Source organism: Caretta caretta, chromosome 10 (genome assembly GCF_965140235.1).
Source record: "Caretta caretta isolate rCarCar2 chromosome 10, rCarCar1.hap1, whole genome shotgun sequence".
Taxonomy (NCBI): domain Eukaryota; kingdom Metazoa; phylum Chordata; order Testudines; family Cheloniidae; genus Caretta; species Caretta caretta.
This window is the reverse complement of record NC_134215.1, coordinates 9,808,916-9,826,331: the sequence shown is the minus strand read 5'-3', so window position 1 is coordinate 9,826,331 and position 17,416 is coordinate 9,808,916. Positions and strand designations below refer to the sequence as shown.

Here is a 17,416-nt window from a genome sequence, read left to right as displayed (position 1 = left end):
GCACAGCTACAGACTAGGGACCGAATGGCTAGGCAGCAGTTCTGCGGAAAAGGACCTAGGGGTGACAGTGGACGAGAAGCTGGATATGAGCCAGCAGTGTGCCCTTGTTGCCAAGAAGGCCAATGGCATTTTGGGATGTATAAGTAGGGGCATAGCGAGCAGATCGAGGGACGTGATCGTTCCCCTCTATTCGACATTGGTGAGGCCTCATCTGGAGTACTGTGTCCAGTTTTGGGCCCCACACTTCAAGAAGGATGTGGATAAATTGGAGAGAGTCCAGCGAAGGGCAACAAAAATGATTAGGGGTCTGGAACACATGAGTTATGAGGAGAGGCTGAGGGAGCTGGGATTGTTTAGCCTGCAGAAGAGAAGAATGAGGGGGGATTTGATAGCTGTTTTCAACTACCTGAAAGGGGGTTCCAAAGAGGATGGCTCTAGACTGTTCTCAATGGTATCAGATGACAGAACGAGGAGTAATGGTCTCAAGCTGCAGTGGGGGAGGTTTAGATTGGATATTAGGAAAAACTTTTTCACTATGAGGGTGGTGAAACACTGGAATGCGTTACCTAGGGAGGTGGTAGAATCTCCTTCCTTAGAGGTTTTTAAGGTCAGGCTTGACAAAGCCCTGGCTGGGATGATTTAACTGGGAATTGGTCCTGCTTTGAGCAGGGGGTTGGACTAGATGACCTTCTGGGGTCCCTTCCAACCCTTATATTCTATGATTCTATGATCTTACCATCTCTCTCCAACCCCAGATCTCTGAACAGACATCCCCATTCCACATTTAAGTCGAAGCATCTCTGCAAAGCACTAACTAATCCACTTCTGCCTACATCTCTTTATTCATCTGTTCCAAAAGCCCCTTCCTACAGACTATTCAAGCTTGTCTCCTGAATTCTGCATCATTATGTGTAACGCTGCCTACAGTGACTCGAGAGTGAGAGTACCAATCTCAGGGCAGACTGCTAGGAAGCATGGCACAAACCCCAAATTAGTTGAGAATTCTATATAGAGATTTCACCAACCAATTATCAAGTGTGAACTCTTCAGGCACTAAAACAGCTTTAATGTGGAGTCATATCTAGTCTCCTTCAGTACTACAACCTATCTTATCATCCAGGTGAATGTACCTTTGTGATAGATGGTCCCTTACACCAAGAATCACTTCAATATTCAGGTTACTCCTAGTCCCAAAGGACCACTCACTTACCCCAGGTCAGTTGCACTTTAGATCTCACACCAGACAACACTTGTAGCCAATCCTATAATAAACTATATGAAGATTTATTAAATAGGAAAAAGAGACCAGAGTTATTTTACAAGGTTAAAGCAGGTAAAAATATACACACAAATAAGTTTCAAAAGGTAATAGAAGCTTCTATAATCAGCAAGCTCTGTATGTCCTTTAGGGCTAACCCAAGCTAAGCAGCTGAAGATCTCTTGCCTATGCCAAGAAAAACCTTGCCTCCCAGAGTCCAAGCTGCAGACCTAGTTCCTTTTATTTGGGGGCTTCTCTCCCTCTCCTGCTATGTGCAAACTCAGTTTCATGGGAGGAATCCACTGGCATGACTCATCTTCTACTCCTGGGAGAATTCTGTGCCACTGCAATTGCACAGAATTTGTGTTCCCCACAGATTTTTTTGCTTCCTTTTGCTTCCCCGTGAGAGAGTCATTTTTTGGCAGGGAAGTCACAAGAGCAGTCATGCGACTTGCCCCAGCAATGTGTTTCAGATGCCCAGGGCAGCTGGCAGAGAGAGAAATCACTGTCCCCAGTCCCCCAGCATCTGAACCACCACTGAGACCCCCACACCCAGACCCCCTCCTAAGCTCTATCCCCCCCACACACACCCCCAGGCCTCCTCGCTGCTGAGCCCCAACCACATTCACCTTGACCCCCCCCCGCAGAGTCTCATTACCATTGCACGCAGAACCCCCCAACAAGCCCCTGTGCATCCAGATTGCCCGCCCCCCATTGAGCTGCCCACACCCAGATTTCCCCACACAGAACTCTCTCGACCCACACCTGGATCACCCCACATTAAGCCCCTCCACACTTGGATCCTGGCTTGCTAAGCCTGCCTGGCCACATGGAGGGGCAGGGCCTTGAGGCGCTTTTGGGGCAGGCCAGGTCTTTATGCTGTGTCAGGGTTGGGTGCAGTCTCACTGCTGAGTCCATGTCCCAGCGGGGAGCTGCACAGTGATCTCCCATCTCTGTGGCAGCCAGTGGCTTGTGCTCCCCAATGCCATGCTGGAGCCTCCGCGTTTATTTGACAAATAAAATTTGCAGAATTTTAAATTTTTTGGCGCAGAATGCCCTCAGGAGTAAGAATCCTCACTGGGGCTGGGTGGGAGAGAAGCAACAAATGCTGCACACATTCTTATAATACCTATTTTAACAGGGCTAACACACAGGTGAGCCATAGTGATTTCAGCTATGTATTTATCATTGCTCAGTTGTGACATGGGGACCTTGGCATGAGCTGGCACCTGGTCTGCCAGCATCACAGTATCTTTCACCCACTCTTGCTTTCCCACTATCCAGTGTTTCTGTAACGACTTCCAATTGAATGTATGCTAGCCGCCTTCTCTTCCAAAACTTGCCATACAGTATTGTACTTGCTCTTGCTTTTAGATTAGAAATTTATTGGTGCAGGTACTTGTTTGACGCAGGTCAACTCCTGTAAAGTATCTGGTATGATTATGGCACTATGTGTGGCTGCACTAATTTACAGTATAAAACACGAGAATAGGTGTTGAAAAGAACTGATTCAAGTGTGTGTTCTCTGAGTCATTCAGTCCTTGGCCTCTCTTGAGACTAACAAACTCATTTCACGAAGGTCATCAAGTTCGCATTTGGGGCACGCTCAGATTTCATGACCGAAAAATAACGTGTAAATAGCTTGTTTTCACACTTCTTCAAATCTCTTTAACCATTTTGATTCCAATAAGTCACTGGTATAGTACTACAGTTTCTGTGATACTTACCCATGTAGTTGCACTGGGCTTTGTATAGAGATGGGTAGGCTGAATTTGGACTCTGATGCCTGCTGATTCCCTAGCTGGTGTCTCAGTTGAAATCTAGTGCATAACGGGAAGTCCAAACTCAGAAGCCTGAGATTCTGTCTCTCTGTAAGCGAAACAAAAAATGTCAACGAAAACAGTTCAGAATGTTCTCTCTAGAAATGTTTTCCCTTTTCTGATTCACAGAGGGCAGTGCACACAGGCTCTAAGTCCTTTGGAGATCTTGGTTTAAATGTGAGTGATCTGTAAATCTCTGATACGAGACTGAACAAGAAAAGCTGTCTCTTTCCACCTTTCTGCAACATTTCCAGAATTTTTTCCTGGCCTGCACAATGGAGCTGGATTAATAACTGAAGAGGCTGGAAATATTCAGTGACAAAGACTCCTGTATGCTAGTGTGGGGGACTAATATTCCCATTTTAACTGAGCCTCATGAGCTCCCTATGACTTAATGATACCTTTTCTCCATTTCCTGTTTGGCATAGCACTAGTATGTAGACATTTATGCAGTTACTCTCTCTTCTAGGTGTGTAAGCATCTGCTCGTTGGCCTTCAGCATGGATGGCATGTTCCTCTCTGCATCCAGTAACACAGAGACAGTGCACATCTTCAAACTTGAGACTGTGAAAGAAAAGTAAGTTTCAGAAGTGCTCAAGAAACAGACTTGTTGTTTGGCAGTCTGGATGAATTCTCAGGAGCTTGGACACTTCCTTCTTTTGAAAACCCCTTACTGTTAAGGACATAGCAAGACAATTGTGGATCAACTGGCTGAATTCAGCTGCTGAGATACACATGTCCCTCTGTAAATAGAAAAACTATTTCTATAAGTTGGAACATCCTTAGGAGAAAAATGGAGACGCTTAAATTTTTTTTAATCACATGTGCCTTTTACTACACAGTCAGTCAAGCTCCCCACCTGCATATATCATAGTACTGACATGCATGGAGTGCCATAAAAGGCTGCAACTAAAAACACTTATGTTTGTGTGGGTTGAGGGCATGGAGCATATTTACACTCTAGATTATCATTTCAAGGGTGACCTGCAAAGGGAATTTGGATTTTTGCCTTGTTTGCTGCTTCATGATGCATAAAGGTGTTCTAGAAAGGTTTTTCAGTTTTCCTGCATGATCTTTATATTAGAACTTCAGTTGTTGTTGTTTACGGTTGTCTCTGAGGCCTGGTCTACACTGCGGTAGGACGACTGCTGACGCTCCCCCGTCGACTCTGCCCTAGCGTCTCGCTCTGGTGGAGTACCGGAGTTGACGGGAGAGCGCTTGGTGGTCGATTTATCGCATCTTTGCTAGACGCAATAAATCGACCCTCGCTGGATCAATCGCTCCGGAAGTAAGTGTAGACATGCCCTGAGACTCTGGAAAATGGTTGGATTATGATACTAGATAAACAATAGTGAAACTTGATTGAGAATGGAAGTGATTCTTTTATATAGTCAGGTTGCTTAAATTTTTGTTAACACGTTGTCATGCAATTTTATAAATAGGGGAAAAAAGTTAGCAATTTAACAGCCTATCCATTCGCTAAAGGGCTAAGAGTGCTCATAGTACATGAGACTTGCAGTGAGAAGCCCAACAAAAATAGGGGATACCAGACTTATCAGTAGTGTTATTTCTAAGGGGGAGGGGGCAAACAAGGAAAAGAGCCTTTATACATAAAGTAAAAAGACCACCAGACATCCTTCTCTTGTTGCAGGTTGTTTTTAATGTCAAAGTACACAATTGAATTCAACTTTCCCTTTTCTTCCTCCTGAACTGTAGACCTCAGGAAGAGCCCACTACCTGGACAGGTTACTTCGGAAAAGTGCTGATGGCCTCCACAAGCTATCTGCCCTCTCAAGTCACAGAAATGTTTAACCAGGGCAGAGCCTTTGCTACAGTTCGCCTGCCATTCTGTGGACACAAAAACATCTGTACTCTTGCCACGTGAGTAAGGAGATGAGGTTTTTTCCCACCACCTGGTGGACTGCCAGTATCAAGCAAAGGAAGCCTTGACAGAATAGATAATGTTCCAAGGTTTTCTGGCTTGTCAGGTCACACATCTCCTCTATAGCTAAATGGCTAATGTATAGAACACATCAGGGATTGGATTGCCATTTGTTAACCATTTCAAAGCTTCGTCCTGCTCAGGAACAGTGTGTGAAAACTAATTACTCAGAGCCCGACTGAAACAGAAGGCATAAAGTTTCTTCAGGGATGATTGTGGAATGAATTGCTTTTTAAAGAGGATTTTGTGAGCTTCCAGAAATCCTTCCTGGTGAAGGAAGAATGTTTAAAAACAGACTCAAACCTAGAATATTCATTCCCCATTAGTGCTGAATGAAATGTTAATGCATTTTGATATTAAGTTGTTGTATTAGACAGTCGTGACTATCCAATTCAGAAGACTTTAAGGTGCCAAATCTGGGGTCTGCAATTCCTAAGACAAGCTCTTAAATTTGGGTAAAAGTGTAGTATTTGAGTCTTTTTTTTAACTGACTAGACACATTTTAGTCTTCATTCTGTCTGAACCAAAAGTGGCGCATTTGGCACAGCTATCAAAGCAATAAACTGTGCAGTATTAAATGTGTTTTGTGGGGAATTAATAAATTTGTGCTGATCTACTCAAACTTACAGGTTTCATTTTACATTTAATAACATTTCATCTGATCTCGGAGCTCTCTGCAGACATTAAATAAGCCTCACCTCATGCCTGTGTGGTAGGGAAGTATATCACCATGTTAGATGGTGAAACTGAGTGCCATGCAGTGCCACAGTGAGTGAGTAGCGGAGCTCGTATGCGAACCAGAGGCTTGACTCCTTGTCTCCTTTAGCCATTAGACAACACTGCCTCCACATGTGAGTTAATTAACATGCACGAGACCTACACAAATGGCTCCCTTTAATGTCAGTGGTAGTTTTGTGCCAGATTCCCCTGCATGTTACTTTTGTCATGGGAGCCCTGCATATGTAGCCATTGAACCAGATTTCTTATGAGCTGTAGTGAGGGGAAAGCGATCACTTAGAAACCACAATTTTCTGCTGGTATATATATAATGGTTATATACCATTCCTAAAACTTGGTTTTCTGTGTCCTCTCCTAATCTCTTCTAGAATCCAGAAGATTCCCCGTTTACTGGTGGGAGCTTCTGATGGGTACCTCTATATGTACAACCTGGACCCACAGGAAGGAGGAGAGTGCACACTAATGAAACAGCACAAGTAAGTCCAGACTCGGTCCTACCTGTGTACTTGTCACGTTTGGTTTTCTAATATAACTGGACTGACACAAATCTTTGTTCCAAAACTCATTTCCTCCTGCTGAACTCAAATCTTAGAGCTCATTTTTGTATTGATATTTTTAAGAGCAGTGGCAGGAGGTGAGTAACCTTTAGAATCTCCTTGCTTCTTCCTTCCTAGTAACTGTTACACTAAGCATCACTTTCATAGCAGAAACTTAATGCTGTCTGATTGCAGTCAAGAATCAATCTGCTGTCAGTCTATACTCCTATCTCCTGCCACGCAGCTGGTGGTTCAGTTACTTTAACAAGAATATGAAACATGACACCTAACACACTTCTTCCATGGGTGAGAGAACTTTCCAAAGGTGGGGAAGCATCATCCCCATTTTACAAATACAGAAACTGGCTCCTGCACTAATATCTAATGTCATGGGACAGGCTTACTTGTAAGCTACCTTGTCTGTAGGCTGGACACATGGTCTGTTTAGTAGCAGGTCTGTAGAATGGTTTAGGAGAGATCAGGGTTGATAGCATAGCAAGGATTCATAGGTTTTTAAGGCTAGAAGGGCACCCTTATGATTACCTAATCTGACCACCTGTATAATGCAGGTCATAGAATTTCACCTAATAATTCCTGCATCAGGGCTAGAATATCTTTTTGGGCAAGAGCATATCTTCTACAAAAAAGTTGAAATCTTGATTTAAAGACTTCAAGTCATGGGTAATCCACCACATTACTGTGTGAATTGTTCTACTGGGTAATCCTCATTGTTTAAAAAAATGCATTTCTAGTCTGAATGTATCTAGCCTCTGCTTCCAGCCACTTAACTCGTTATGCCTTTGGCATAATTTAGATGATTTGTCTTCAGTGTTTGTGATGAGAAATGCAGCCCGCCAAATGCTTTCCCTACAATTCTCTGGAAGGCTGACACCTCTCGGTCACAATGCAAGTGATGTGTGACATTGAAGATTGAGGAACTGATTACAGTGATCAACGGCATTAAAGATTTTATTAATATTACAGATGTATGATTTTTTTTGCATGCCTAATGTGGAGGTTTTGCACAATTGGTGTGCAGGAGTATTGACTGCAGTTGTATTGGTGATTGTTCCTTGAACCACTTCTGCACATCTAATCTCTTTCTCTGCCGACTAGGCTAGATGGCAGTATGGAGCCAGCCAATGAAATTTTAGAGTCTGCGTCACATGACCGGCCACTAGTAGCACAAACCTATAGTGCTGCTGTGACAAAAGGTACTTATGTGCCTTCATCACCCACAAGACATGGTAAGGCTAATGCTGGAAAACTGGGAGAAGATTCATCTAAAGATGATTCTATCCAAGATGGCTTCTTGTGCTCTTCCAAGTTTTGGCCTTTATCTTTATGACTCTGTAAACCTGTTATGAAGCATTTGTTCTGTTAGTCGTAGTGGAAACAGAGGGTAGCTGTTAAGTGACTCTGAGAGCCACTTTGGAAGCTTCACGGGACAGATCGTTTGTCTTTGCTACTTTCTGGGCAGTCTGGACAGAACTGAATATGGAACTGTACTGGGACACCATAGTAATATGTGCCTTAGGTTATGATGTTTTGTTAACCTTACGTAGTGTTTGGACAGACTCTTGGTATCGGCTTCTGTGCAGCATTTGGACTGCAGTCCTTTTGTAAGAGTTGCACAAGATACCCCAATATTTCTGTTGCTGTCATGGTGACTTTTGCCACTGTCCCACCAGTCTGACATACAGATTAAATCTGTACTGGCTTGGTGGAGTCCAGAATTTGAGTATGTTAGGGTTCCCCAAGTGAGTGGAGACCAGGTATATAGTTAATATAACCAGTATAAGTACCCTCAGTTCCTTTGTTGGTGGCACACTGGCAGAAGATTTGGCCATGGAGATGACACATTTCACTGTCCCAGGGTGAATGCTGTGATGATCACAGCAGTGTCGGGGGAGGGGGTCAAGATTGTCAGCCCACCTGCTCAGAACAAGGGAGTGAGCTCTGCTTAAATTTGGAAGCCTGATGATGACCTCATCAGCAAATCGTGGTTTTAAAAAACACTGACTTGTGACAAAGCCAATCGAGAATGGCAATGGTGCTGTTGCAGGTAGTGTCTTGTACTTCAGCTTATAAACTTGCATCGGGAGCTTTCTCGCATCCAAGCTCCAATTTTTGCTACTGAACCCCAATCACTATCATTGTTTCTGCAGCCTATACAGAGGATCTGGGTGCAGTGGGTGGAGCTTGCCTGGAAGATGAAACCAATGCGCTGCGATTGGACGAAGACAGTGAGCATCCTCCCATGATTCTTCGGACTGACTGAACTTTTGACCTGTGAACTCACTCCTAAAGCTGAGAACACTGGCCTGATGTTTCTTGAGGAATCTCGTGTTATGCTGCTATGAACTTTGGCATGAATTGGGAGAGAGGATGACAGACTCCAAAAACAGTTTTAAACATTGTAGCTGTAGTCCTAATTCTATACCATTGGAAAAATATATGGTTTCAATTCAGTGGCTTTTAATCTTGCTTATCGATTTTTAGCTGTGTGTGGTTTTGCTTTTGTTTTTGGGCGGGGTTTGTTTTGTTTTTGTTTTGTTGCCAAAACCTGCTCTTTGTGCAGTCCTCAACCTACTAGCTTTGCATGCATTCATGTGCCAAGCAAGCATTGGCGAGAGAAGCCACTTTATAACAAACTAAAGTTTGTATTTTTTTATATATGTATATAATACTTAGCATATATAAGGAAGGAGTGGAAAAGTGTTTCTGGATGCTGAGGCTGGTTCTGCACTGACAAAGGTCCAAATGGTTTCCTGTGCATTGGCTTGCAGGCATGCCTCATGACTGACATGCAACCTTTAAGATGCAATATCCTGTTTCTTGGGTTTCCCCCTCCCCTTCCCTGAACCATTTGGTTAATTAAAATTCCTTCTGAATGTTGCTTATTTGTGGGAGTGTTCTGTTTGTTGGGATGGAAGGCCTGTTCCCTGACTGGAATTTCTTCTGTCCCCAAGAATATGTAATATAGAAAGTGCCTGTACAGGAAAAATCTTAGGGGAAGGAAAGCTAGGAAGGGGTAGACACTTACTGTTGTGGGTTTTTTTTATGTTCATCTATCCTTGCTGTTTTGGAGCTGTCTGTCTTCAAGCCAAGTTAGCCAATATGCTGACTTAGAAGAGGTGTTTCAGGTTAATAACTTGGAAAGCACTTTCTTCCTCCCTCCCTCTGTTAGATCAGTTATGTCCCTGGCAGAGCAGCAATAATCTCTCATTTTATACCTGCTTTAATCCCTTGGAGCAAGGCCAGCATCCTTCCTGCTAAGGACTGGATGGCGATAGCTTCAGAGACTCAGCCCTACTTCGTAAATGGCCTTAAGGTTTTGCACTGGGAAGATACAATGCTCCCCTCTCCTTTCCTTGTCTCCATCCAATTTGGATCTGAGCATGCTGCCTCAATAATGAAGGTTCAGGAATTATGGAATGCTGATGTAAATATAAATGACTATCCACTTGAGTTCCAGCTTTTGAGAGTTATTAATCTTCTCTCAAGTGTTCCTTGGATAACTAAACTACACTATGTGTTGCCTCCATTTCCACCAGCTTGAGGAGCACTTCTGATGCACTTGAAAGGGATGGTTGTCCTTTTGGCAGCTCTGGAATGACTGTTCTTGAACTGCTGTGACCCTGGCTAGGAGTGAACAAGGTTGGGCAATGCTGCCATCTATTTGTGCCTTTTGCTAAATCTTGGATATATTAGGTGAGCAAAATGATTACCACAGCATTTGGGTGTGAGTGTTGCTTTCCTTAGACTCTAAGCCTCCTTTCACTTTCAGATAGTGAAACTGATTACCCATCTCTCATTCTGGCACCTCTTCAAAACAAACAAACAAAAAAAAAACCCCAAACCAATTGGAACAAAAGAGTCATAAGTCTTGAGAGAAAACAGAACCAGGATTTCCTTGAGTGCTCTCACAAATTTAACTTTCCTACCAATCACACAAAACTATGGTGCTGCTTAGATTTAGGATTTGCTACTATGCATGCTGTTGAATAGGGGCATGCAATGGCAGTTGGTCCTCAGAGCTCAATGCAGGTAGCTGGGCTTCTGTTTCCTTTAAGGGAGCAGAGGATGGTGGTAGGCCCTGCCAAAGAGTCATATTGTGTACAAACTTACCGATAGTCATGCTGTCATTATAAAATGAACCGCTGTTGTTCAAATCAATTTCCTGGAAGGGAATCTTCACCATTCTCTCCCAAACCCTCACCACATGAGAAGGATCTGGGAAGCATCAGATTTGCCTCTACCCACTTTCTGAGCTCTCTACTGTTCTGGATATGTTGAATGGAGCAACTAGTTTGGGCCTCTTCAGTGGTCTCCTCTGAGTGTATTGTGTTCTGAAACATGTTGAAATCTCATTAAGTCTCCGAACTTCAAGCTCTGTCAGAAAACTAAGCCCCATGAATAAAATTTGTTACCATTTGTGAACCGCTGCAGGCTTTGCTGTGCAATTTATAACTTTTAGTGAGGCCTGAAATGCAAGGCTTACAGCAAATACAAGCTCAGCAGGTTTTGTTGGTAGCTGTATAACTACCAAAAGACTTCAAATGTAGTTCTGGTCACGTCCGTTTTGATAACTCATTCGGAGGCTTGGCATAAATTCTAAGCTCCATCAGAAGAGCTTGTAATAAACAGTCATGAGCACCACTGATGTAACATAGGTCTGCTAAAGGTACAAGCTTTACAACTTTTGAGTTATAACGGCACCAAAAAATACTTTCCTCCGTTTCAATGTAAACTAAGGGAATTTCTTGACTGTTTCCCTTTTTAAAAAAAAAAAAAAAAAAAGTGAGTGCTAGTGTACAACACTCTCAAAATACTACACACCTGTCAGGACATTCATAGTTATGGTTCCAACACCAACCTTAGCTCTGCCTCTCTCCTCGTCGTCTACCTATAAGCTTGAGACCCCACACATGCTAACTATATTTCCCATAAATGCCATAGACTACCATCTCCACCCATATTCTACATATGGACAGGTGAATTGCCCACTAGACTCAATACTCCCCCAATTCACCCTTCTGCTCCAGGCTGAAGGCGATAATTTCTAGTATCTTGACTTTCCTGTGCAGTCCAGAGATTATCCTTTCTTGGCCAGCATACCCCTATGGGCCAGAGAGCCCAACCTACCTCACTCACCATCACTGCTGTACCCACCTGTCCACTGGTGGTCAAAGAAGCCACTTTCAAGAGATCTGTCTTTATCCAAACCACTCCACACACCAGCTAGTCACAGATCCTAGAATATGTAATGCCCCTGACTATGGGGATGACTTACCTCTGTTTCTGTCCCCATGGAAAGGAGCTGGCTTGCATGTAGGCCCTGCTTGGCAACCTCCTTTCTGTCAGGTAAGATGTGACTGCCATATCTCCCACCTGGCCCTATCTCTTAGGTCTGTCACCAGTCATGATGTAAACAATTCAGGTGTTGAGAGACACTCATTGCATTTCCTCTTCCATCTCCCGTTCAGCCTTGATCTTAAACCGTGCACCAGCAGAAGTGGGAACCTGGCCATTGGTAACTGGCTGCTGACAAATTTAGGAGTTCTCTTCAGCATAGGGCTTAATCCCAGGTGGACAAGGACCTGCCTTATAGTGACAACCCACTCTTCCATCATGTATCCTCATATGACTAAGGAGCGTACTCTTGGAATTCCTGTGCTCCACAGTGCAGGTGGTAAAACCTTTAACTGTGTATTTCCTGAGTTCCTAGTGTGTGTGTGTGTGTGTGTGTGTGTGTAGGGTTCATATTCTATTATCACTCTAGTGGGCAATATATTCTTAGCCATAACTTCACCTATTATTTTTTTTAAATACTGCACTTATCAAAGGCTTATTTTTAAAAATAAAGCTTTCTGGGGGACAAGTGTCAGTATGGGGTAAAACGTATAACCAAAGATGGCCTGCTGTGGGGGGGGGGGGAGAAATGTGCGTAGACTCGGAATTCTAAACTCAGGTGTTGCTAGGTTCTGGTGTTCCTAGTTCCCATTGAGTACCATAGATAGAGGGGCTGCATTTCAGATACATTCTGTTAATGTGTCCATAGATAGCAAGTATGGTTGTTCTGTGGCTGCCTTGAGATCGGTCAGTTCTTGTAATTTTTCTCTTGCTTATTTTTTTTGTTGAGTTATGAACCAGGAGATGTTGCATGCTTTGGACTCGCCCCACAGCATTGTTTCTGCAGGAACAGTAGGTAAATCTAGCACTTAAAAGGTAACTGGGCATGGCAGAGAGGGGAAGTGAGCATTGTGGAACCATGTGAGGAAATGGCAGGAGGTTCGTAAAAGCTGCTGCTTTTTTCCTAAAGTCCCAATTCAGCCAGGCACTGAAGCACGTGAGTAGTCCCAATGAAATCAGTTAGGCTCAAACTTAAGCACCTTGCTGAATTGGGGCTTCGCTGAGGAATTTCTTAGGGCTAATATCCCAGGGCTAAATTTCCATAAAGGAGTAGGAAAAAGCTATAGCCTTCTTCTTAACTGCCTCAGATTGCAAATGAACATCAGTTGAGTACAAACCTGAAGCTGTTTCCTTAAGTATAGTAACAGGAGTTTCCAGCTGAAAGGAAGTTGTTTACAGCTAATAATTTTTTAAAAAGGGAGACCAATGGGAGAACTACCACCACTTAATTCAGCCAGAGACCTAGGATTGCGATTCTGATCAGCAGAACTTTTTTCTACTGGGAATCTCACACTCTGCTTCCTGCGTTCTAATAATGGCATCTGCACAAAAGAGAACGTGTAATAAGGCTTTAGAATTTCTTTCCTAGAGGGTCACCTCAGGTGCTCAGCATAGCTTTCTCTCGTATGCAGACCAGTTGCTGCTGTCTGCGGGAACAATCATGTCCTCCCACCCCCAAAGGCATTGTCTGTGGTCCTCCTCACTGCACTGCACTTGAACAACTCAAAAACCCTGCCCTGCTTTGAAAGTTTTACCCCTTACAGTTAAAACCCAACTGTAAGGAGTGCAGTAAAGTTTTGATTTAACCTAGTAGCACTAGAGGTCAAGACTAAAATGTCTTCTCTGAGCAAGCATAATTCTTCATGTTTCTGGGAGTTACGCCATATGTTGAAAGGCGATTAGACCCTTAAAATGCTAATGCGGCTCAGGAAAGTGCTCACAGGCAAAAGAGTCTGGCTCCTGGTGTGTGAATAACTCACTTCAAATTGCAATTTCACAATTGAAGGCACTTAGCAAATTTTCATTTATGCATCTTTGATACTTAACTGGCACAATCCATCTCTGTAAAATAGCGGACAACAGGTCTTCACTCTGGCTTGCAACTTTTCCATGTGCATTGTGGGTGTCTTGACTCTTCTGTTGCTCATACGGTTGCAGTAATTGCACATTAGTCCTTACTTCCTTTGTACAGAATTTGATTCATTGGTGGGTGGGTGGGGAATTTGGTAGTAACTAGCGTGGGGAATCAAATCCCAATCCCCAGCTCCTGAATTGAATGGAGTCAGTCTTCTCAACCCTTTCCACCCAATCAAATCTTTCCCTTTCAGATTTCCTTCCTTACCTGGAGGAAGCTGCATCCTGCAGTGCTAATATGCTTCTGTTCAATGTCTGTATAAATAAATGGAAAAATCTGTTCACCAATAACATTCCACACTATCAAGTGTCCAGCTCTTATTGCTAGCCCATTGCTGTTCAAATTTTATAATTGCATAAGAAATTAAACCTGTGTTGTGATATATATTTTGTCTGCCTTATTCATTTGCTACATGAAACTGGGGTCTGTTAGCTATAGATGACTTTGTACAAAAGAGAGGAGCACTAGTTTGGGTAGAGCTGTAGCTGATAAAGCTACAGCCAACTCTGTGCCATGTTCTGCTGTCAAGGGACACCGTCAGTGTTAGTTTTACCTCTTACAAAACATTGCAAAGATCATTGTGAAACAGTGCAAGGACACCTGGCAACTTTCACCTCCTGGCAGTTTTCTGAACACTTTTCTTCTCCCCAGCTTCCCTCAGCAAGAAGAATCTGGCATGGCTGGCTTGTGATGGTGAGACATCCTCAGACCCAATTTTCTGCTCCCCCCTCACTGGTTTCACACAAGGACCTTTGTGTGTGTAAGGGCAAGAGGCAGTTCTGGCTGCTCTTCCATTCCAACCTTGGACCCTACACATTTAACTTGAGAAATTCCTAACTGGCTGCCTTTGCTGAATGAGAAATGGTTACATGCTGGCGTCCAGCCAAACTGCGGGAGCTGCAGTGCTTCCCTTGCACAGTTAAACACGAAACAGACGGAGCCTGGAGAAAAGCGGGCCCTTGGCCTTCTGGAGGAGTCTCGGAATGCTGATGCTATGTTGATCCATGAGTCTAGGGTGGGAAACAGACTATATAGAGCGCGCTGTCCAAACACACACACAGAAACCAGGGAAAAGTAGCTTTCTGTTTTGTTTTAACAATCTGCAGTAATGTGTGTGCATACTGTCCATTTTAATACACAAACGCTCTTCCTTTTTAGGTTTCAGAGTAGCAGCCGTGTTAGTCTGTATCCGCAAAAAGAAAAGGAGGACTTGTGGCACCTTAGAGGCTAGCCAATTTATTTGAGCATAAGCTTTCGTGAGCTACAGCTCCCTTCATCGGATGCATACTGTGGAAGTATGCAGTATGCATCCGATGAAGGGAGCTGTAGCTCACGAAAGCTTATGCTCAAATAAATTGGTTAGTCTCTAAGGTGCCACAAGTCCTCCTTTTCTTCCTTTTTTAGAGTCCTAATTATGTGTAGTCCTCTTCCACCCCCACCAAAATTCTGTGCCTAGTCCTATCCTGCAGGGAAAGCTAGAAATAAGAACACTGGATACAATAGCATTAAAAGGGTGGCTTCTCTAAGGCATTCTGTCTGAGTGGACTGGGGTGTGTTACTTAGTTTTTCTTGTATGCAGTATTTCTTAGGTTCAATGGAGCAAACTCTGTGCTTTCACCATTGGAGCGATGTGCTAAGAGAAACCAAGGATGTTGTCTTTCAAGTATCAAACTCCTGGACAGTGTGTAAAAATGTTTTCACACTGCATCCAGGAGGGTTGTGGGAAGTCTGCAGAAGCCTTAGCGGTAAAAAGCTCTATCCATTTTTAACTACAGCCTAACCAGGGCTCTTTAAAGTGGCATCATTTTTACAAGCCGCTTTTCCACTTGTGCCCTCTACCACCATTTATCCCTCCCCCCTCCCCCCCCCAGGAAAAACAAAATTGCAAGAAAGCAAGACAACATGTGCATCTATATATATATATTTTAGATCTATTCTTGTACAGCAGCATATTCAGCAGTCGGGAGGATTACCTTAAATAAATTCAGCCCTTGAATTAAGCAATTCCATTGAAGTCATTGGCTTTGTACCTGTTTACGACATTACTGACTCCCACCTATTAAATCTGAATTCCCAGGGAAGCAGATGAGAATATTTCAGTCTCCGATTTACTTTATCACAATGAGCAAACTTCAAACCCATTGTCTTTGTAAGTACGTTTTATTTGCTGCCAATTAGTCTTTAATTCTCTCTCACCTTGAGCGGTCTCTAGGCAGACTTGTGACTTTCAGGAGGGAATTCAGGAGGCAAAACTTAGAGGGTTTTGCCCCCAGTTGTAGTTCTGAGCTTTTGATTCTGTTCCTTAGTGCCTGAGCCCTAGGACTCTTGAGTCCAGGATGAAATCTGTTCAGGGCAATACAATTGCTGAGGCTATAAATTAGTCCAGTCGTACATACTGAACTGTGAAAAGGCTGTTCTTGGGGAATGTGCAGTAACGGTGAGGTGCAAATTAAACAAAGGGTAGAATACAGATTTGCAGAAGTCCTGGAAGACCGTATCCGTCTTATTCTTGCAAATGCTCTGACTTAGGAAACCTCTTCTAATGCAACATAACTGTTTAATGGTGATCAGGTGGTAATAAAATAGCAGGTATTGGATGAACTTTAGGCACAGGCAAGCATTGTGCCTCCTTCTCTTCAGATGCTGATGCTGAGGTTCAAAGCATGCATTGGTGTTGGGCTTTCTTCCCTATCTAAGAGAGAGATCAGGGATGGGCAAACTTTTTGGCCCGTGGGCCACATCTGGGAATAGAAATTGTATGAAAGGTCACAAAATTGGGTTGGGGTGCAGGAGGGGGTGAGGGCTGAGGCAAGGGATTGGGGCATGGGGGAAGGCTCAGGGGTGCAGACTCTGGGCGGCGCTTACCTCAAGCGGCTCCCAGAAGCAGCAGCATGTCCCTTCTCCAGCTCTTACGCGGAGGCGTGGCCAGGCAGCTCTGTGTGCTGCCCTGTCCACTGGCACTGCTCCTGCAGCTCTCATTGGCTGCTGTTCCCAGGGGAACAGCCCCCTGGCTGCCCCTATGTGTAGGAGCCAGAGCAGGGCCATGCCACTGCTTCTAGGAGCCATGTGGAGCAGTCCCTGACCCTGCTTCATGGCTGGAGCGCCCAAGCAGGACAAGCCCCAGACCCCACTCCGCAGCGGGAGCTCGAGGGCTGGATTAAAATGGCTTACGGGCCAGATCTGCACCCTAGTTTACACCCCTGATCTACATAGAAAATTTTTGCTGAATATTGTTCTGAGCACTAGTATAGTGTAGCACAGGGGTAGTCAATAGGGCCATGGGCTAAATCCAGCAACCCCAGACACTTTTTTTGAACACAGTGAAATCTTTTATTTACTTATCACTGTTTTTGTATTTTGAAATCTGGACCATGTCTATATCTTGACCAAGAAATTTGGACCTTGACAAAAAATAGATTACCCCCTAGTATAGTGCTTGTCATAGTCTCCATACCCTATGCCGAACTAGCAACCCCTGGGCTCTGTCAGGGGTGGGACCCTCTGCACAGACAGTTCTGTGGCCAGATTTTGGGCAGAGTTCTGTCAGGCATGAGGCACAGATTTCTTCATCTAATTTCTTGGAGCAATGTGAGTTAAATGGGATTCTAGGCTCACCGTTCCTTAGCTTATTTAAAAACAAACACACACACACACACACACCTCCCACAGAGATATATAGATTAGATATTTCACCAGCTGTTTTAGCATCTTTTTATGGTAAGTTTTTAAGAATATCAAGTTGCCTAGTAGGGTTATATTAATAGATTTTTAAGAGCAGGTCATCTAGTCTGA

The 17,416-nt window shown here is 43.8% G+C and overlaps 1 protein-coding gene across 1 annotated transcript in view; it reads left to right on the top strand.

The window, feature by feature from the left end:
* Nucleotides 1-9,193, top strand: part of WIPI2 (WD repeat domain, phosphoinositide interacting 2) — a 35,819-nt gene extending 26,626 nt beyond the window's left edge. The window contains exons 8-12 of the mRNA XM_048866320.2: nt 3,548-3,655; nt 4,795-4,959; nt 6,127-6,234; nt 7,411-7,541; nt 8,463-9,193. Coding sequence (XP_048722277.1) covers nt 3,548-3,655; nt 4,795-4,959; nt 6,127-6,234; nt 7,411-7,541; nt 8,463-8,575 — 625 coding nt within the window. The 3' untranslated portion in view covers nt 8,576-9,193. The remainder of the gene's footprint in view (nt 1-3,547; nt 3,656-4,794; nt 4,960-6,126; nt 6,235-7,410; nt 7,542-8,462) is intronic.
* The last annotated feature ends 8,223 nt before the right edge of the window (nt 9,194-17,416 follow it).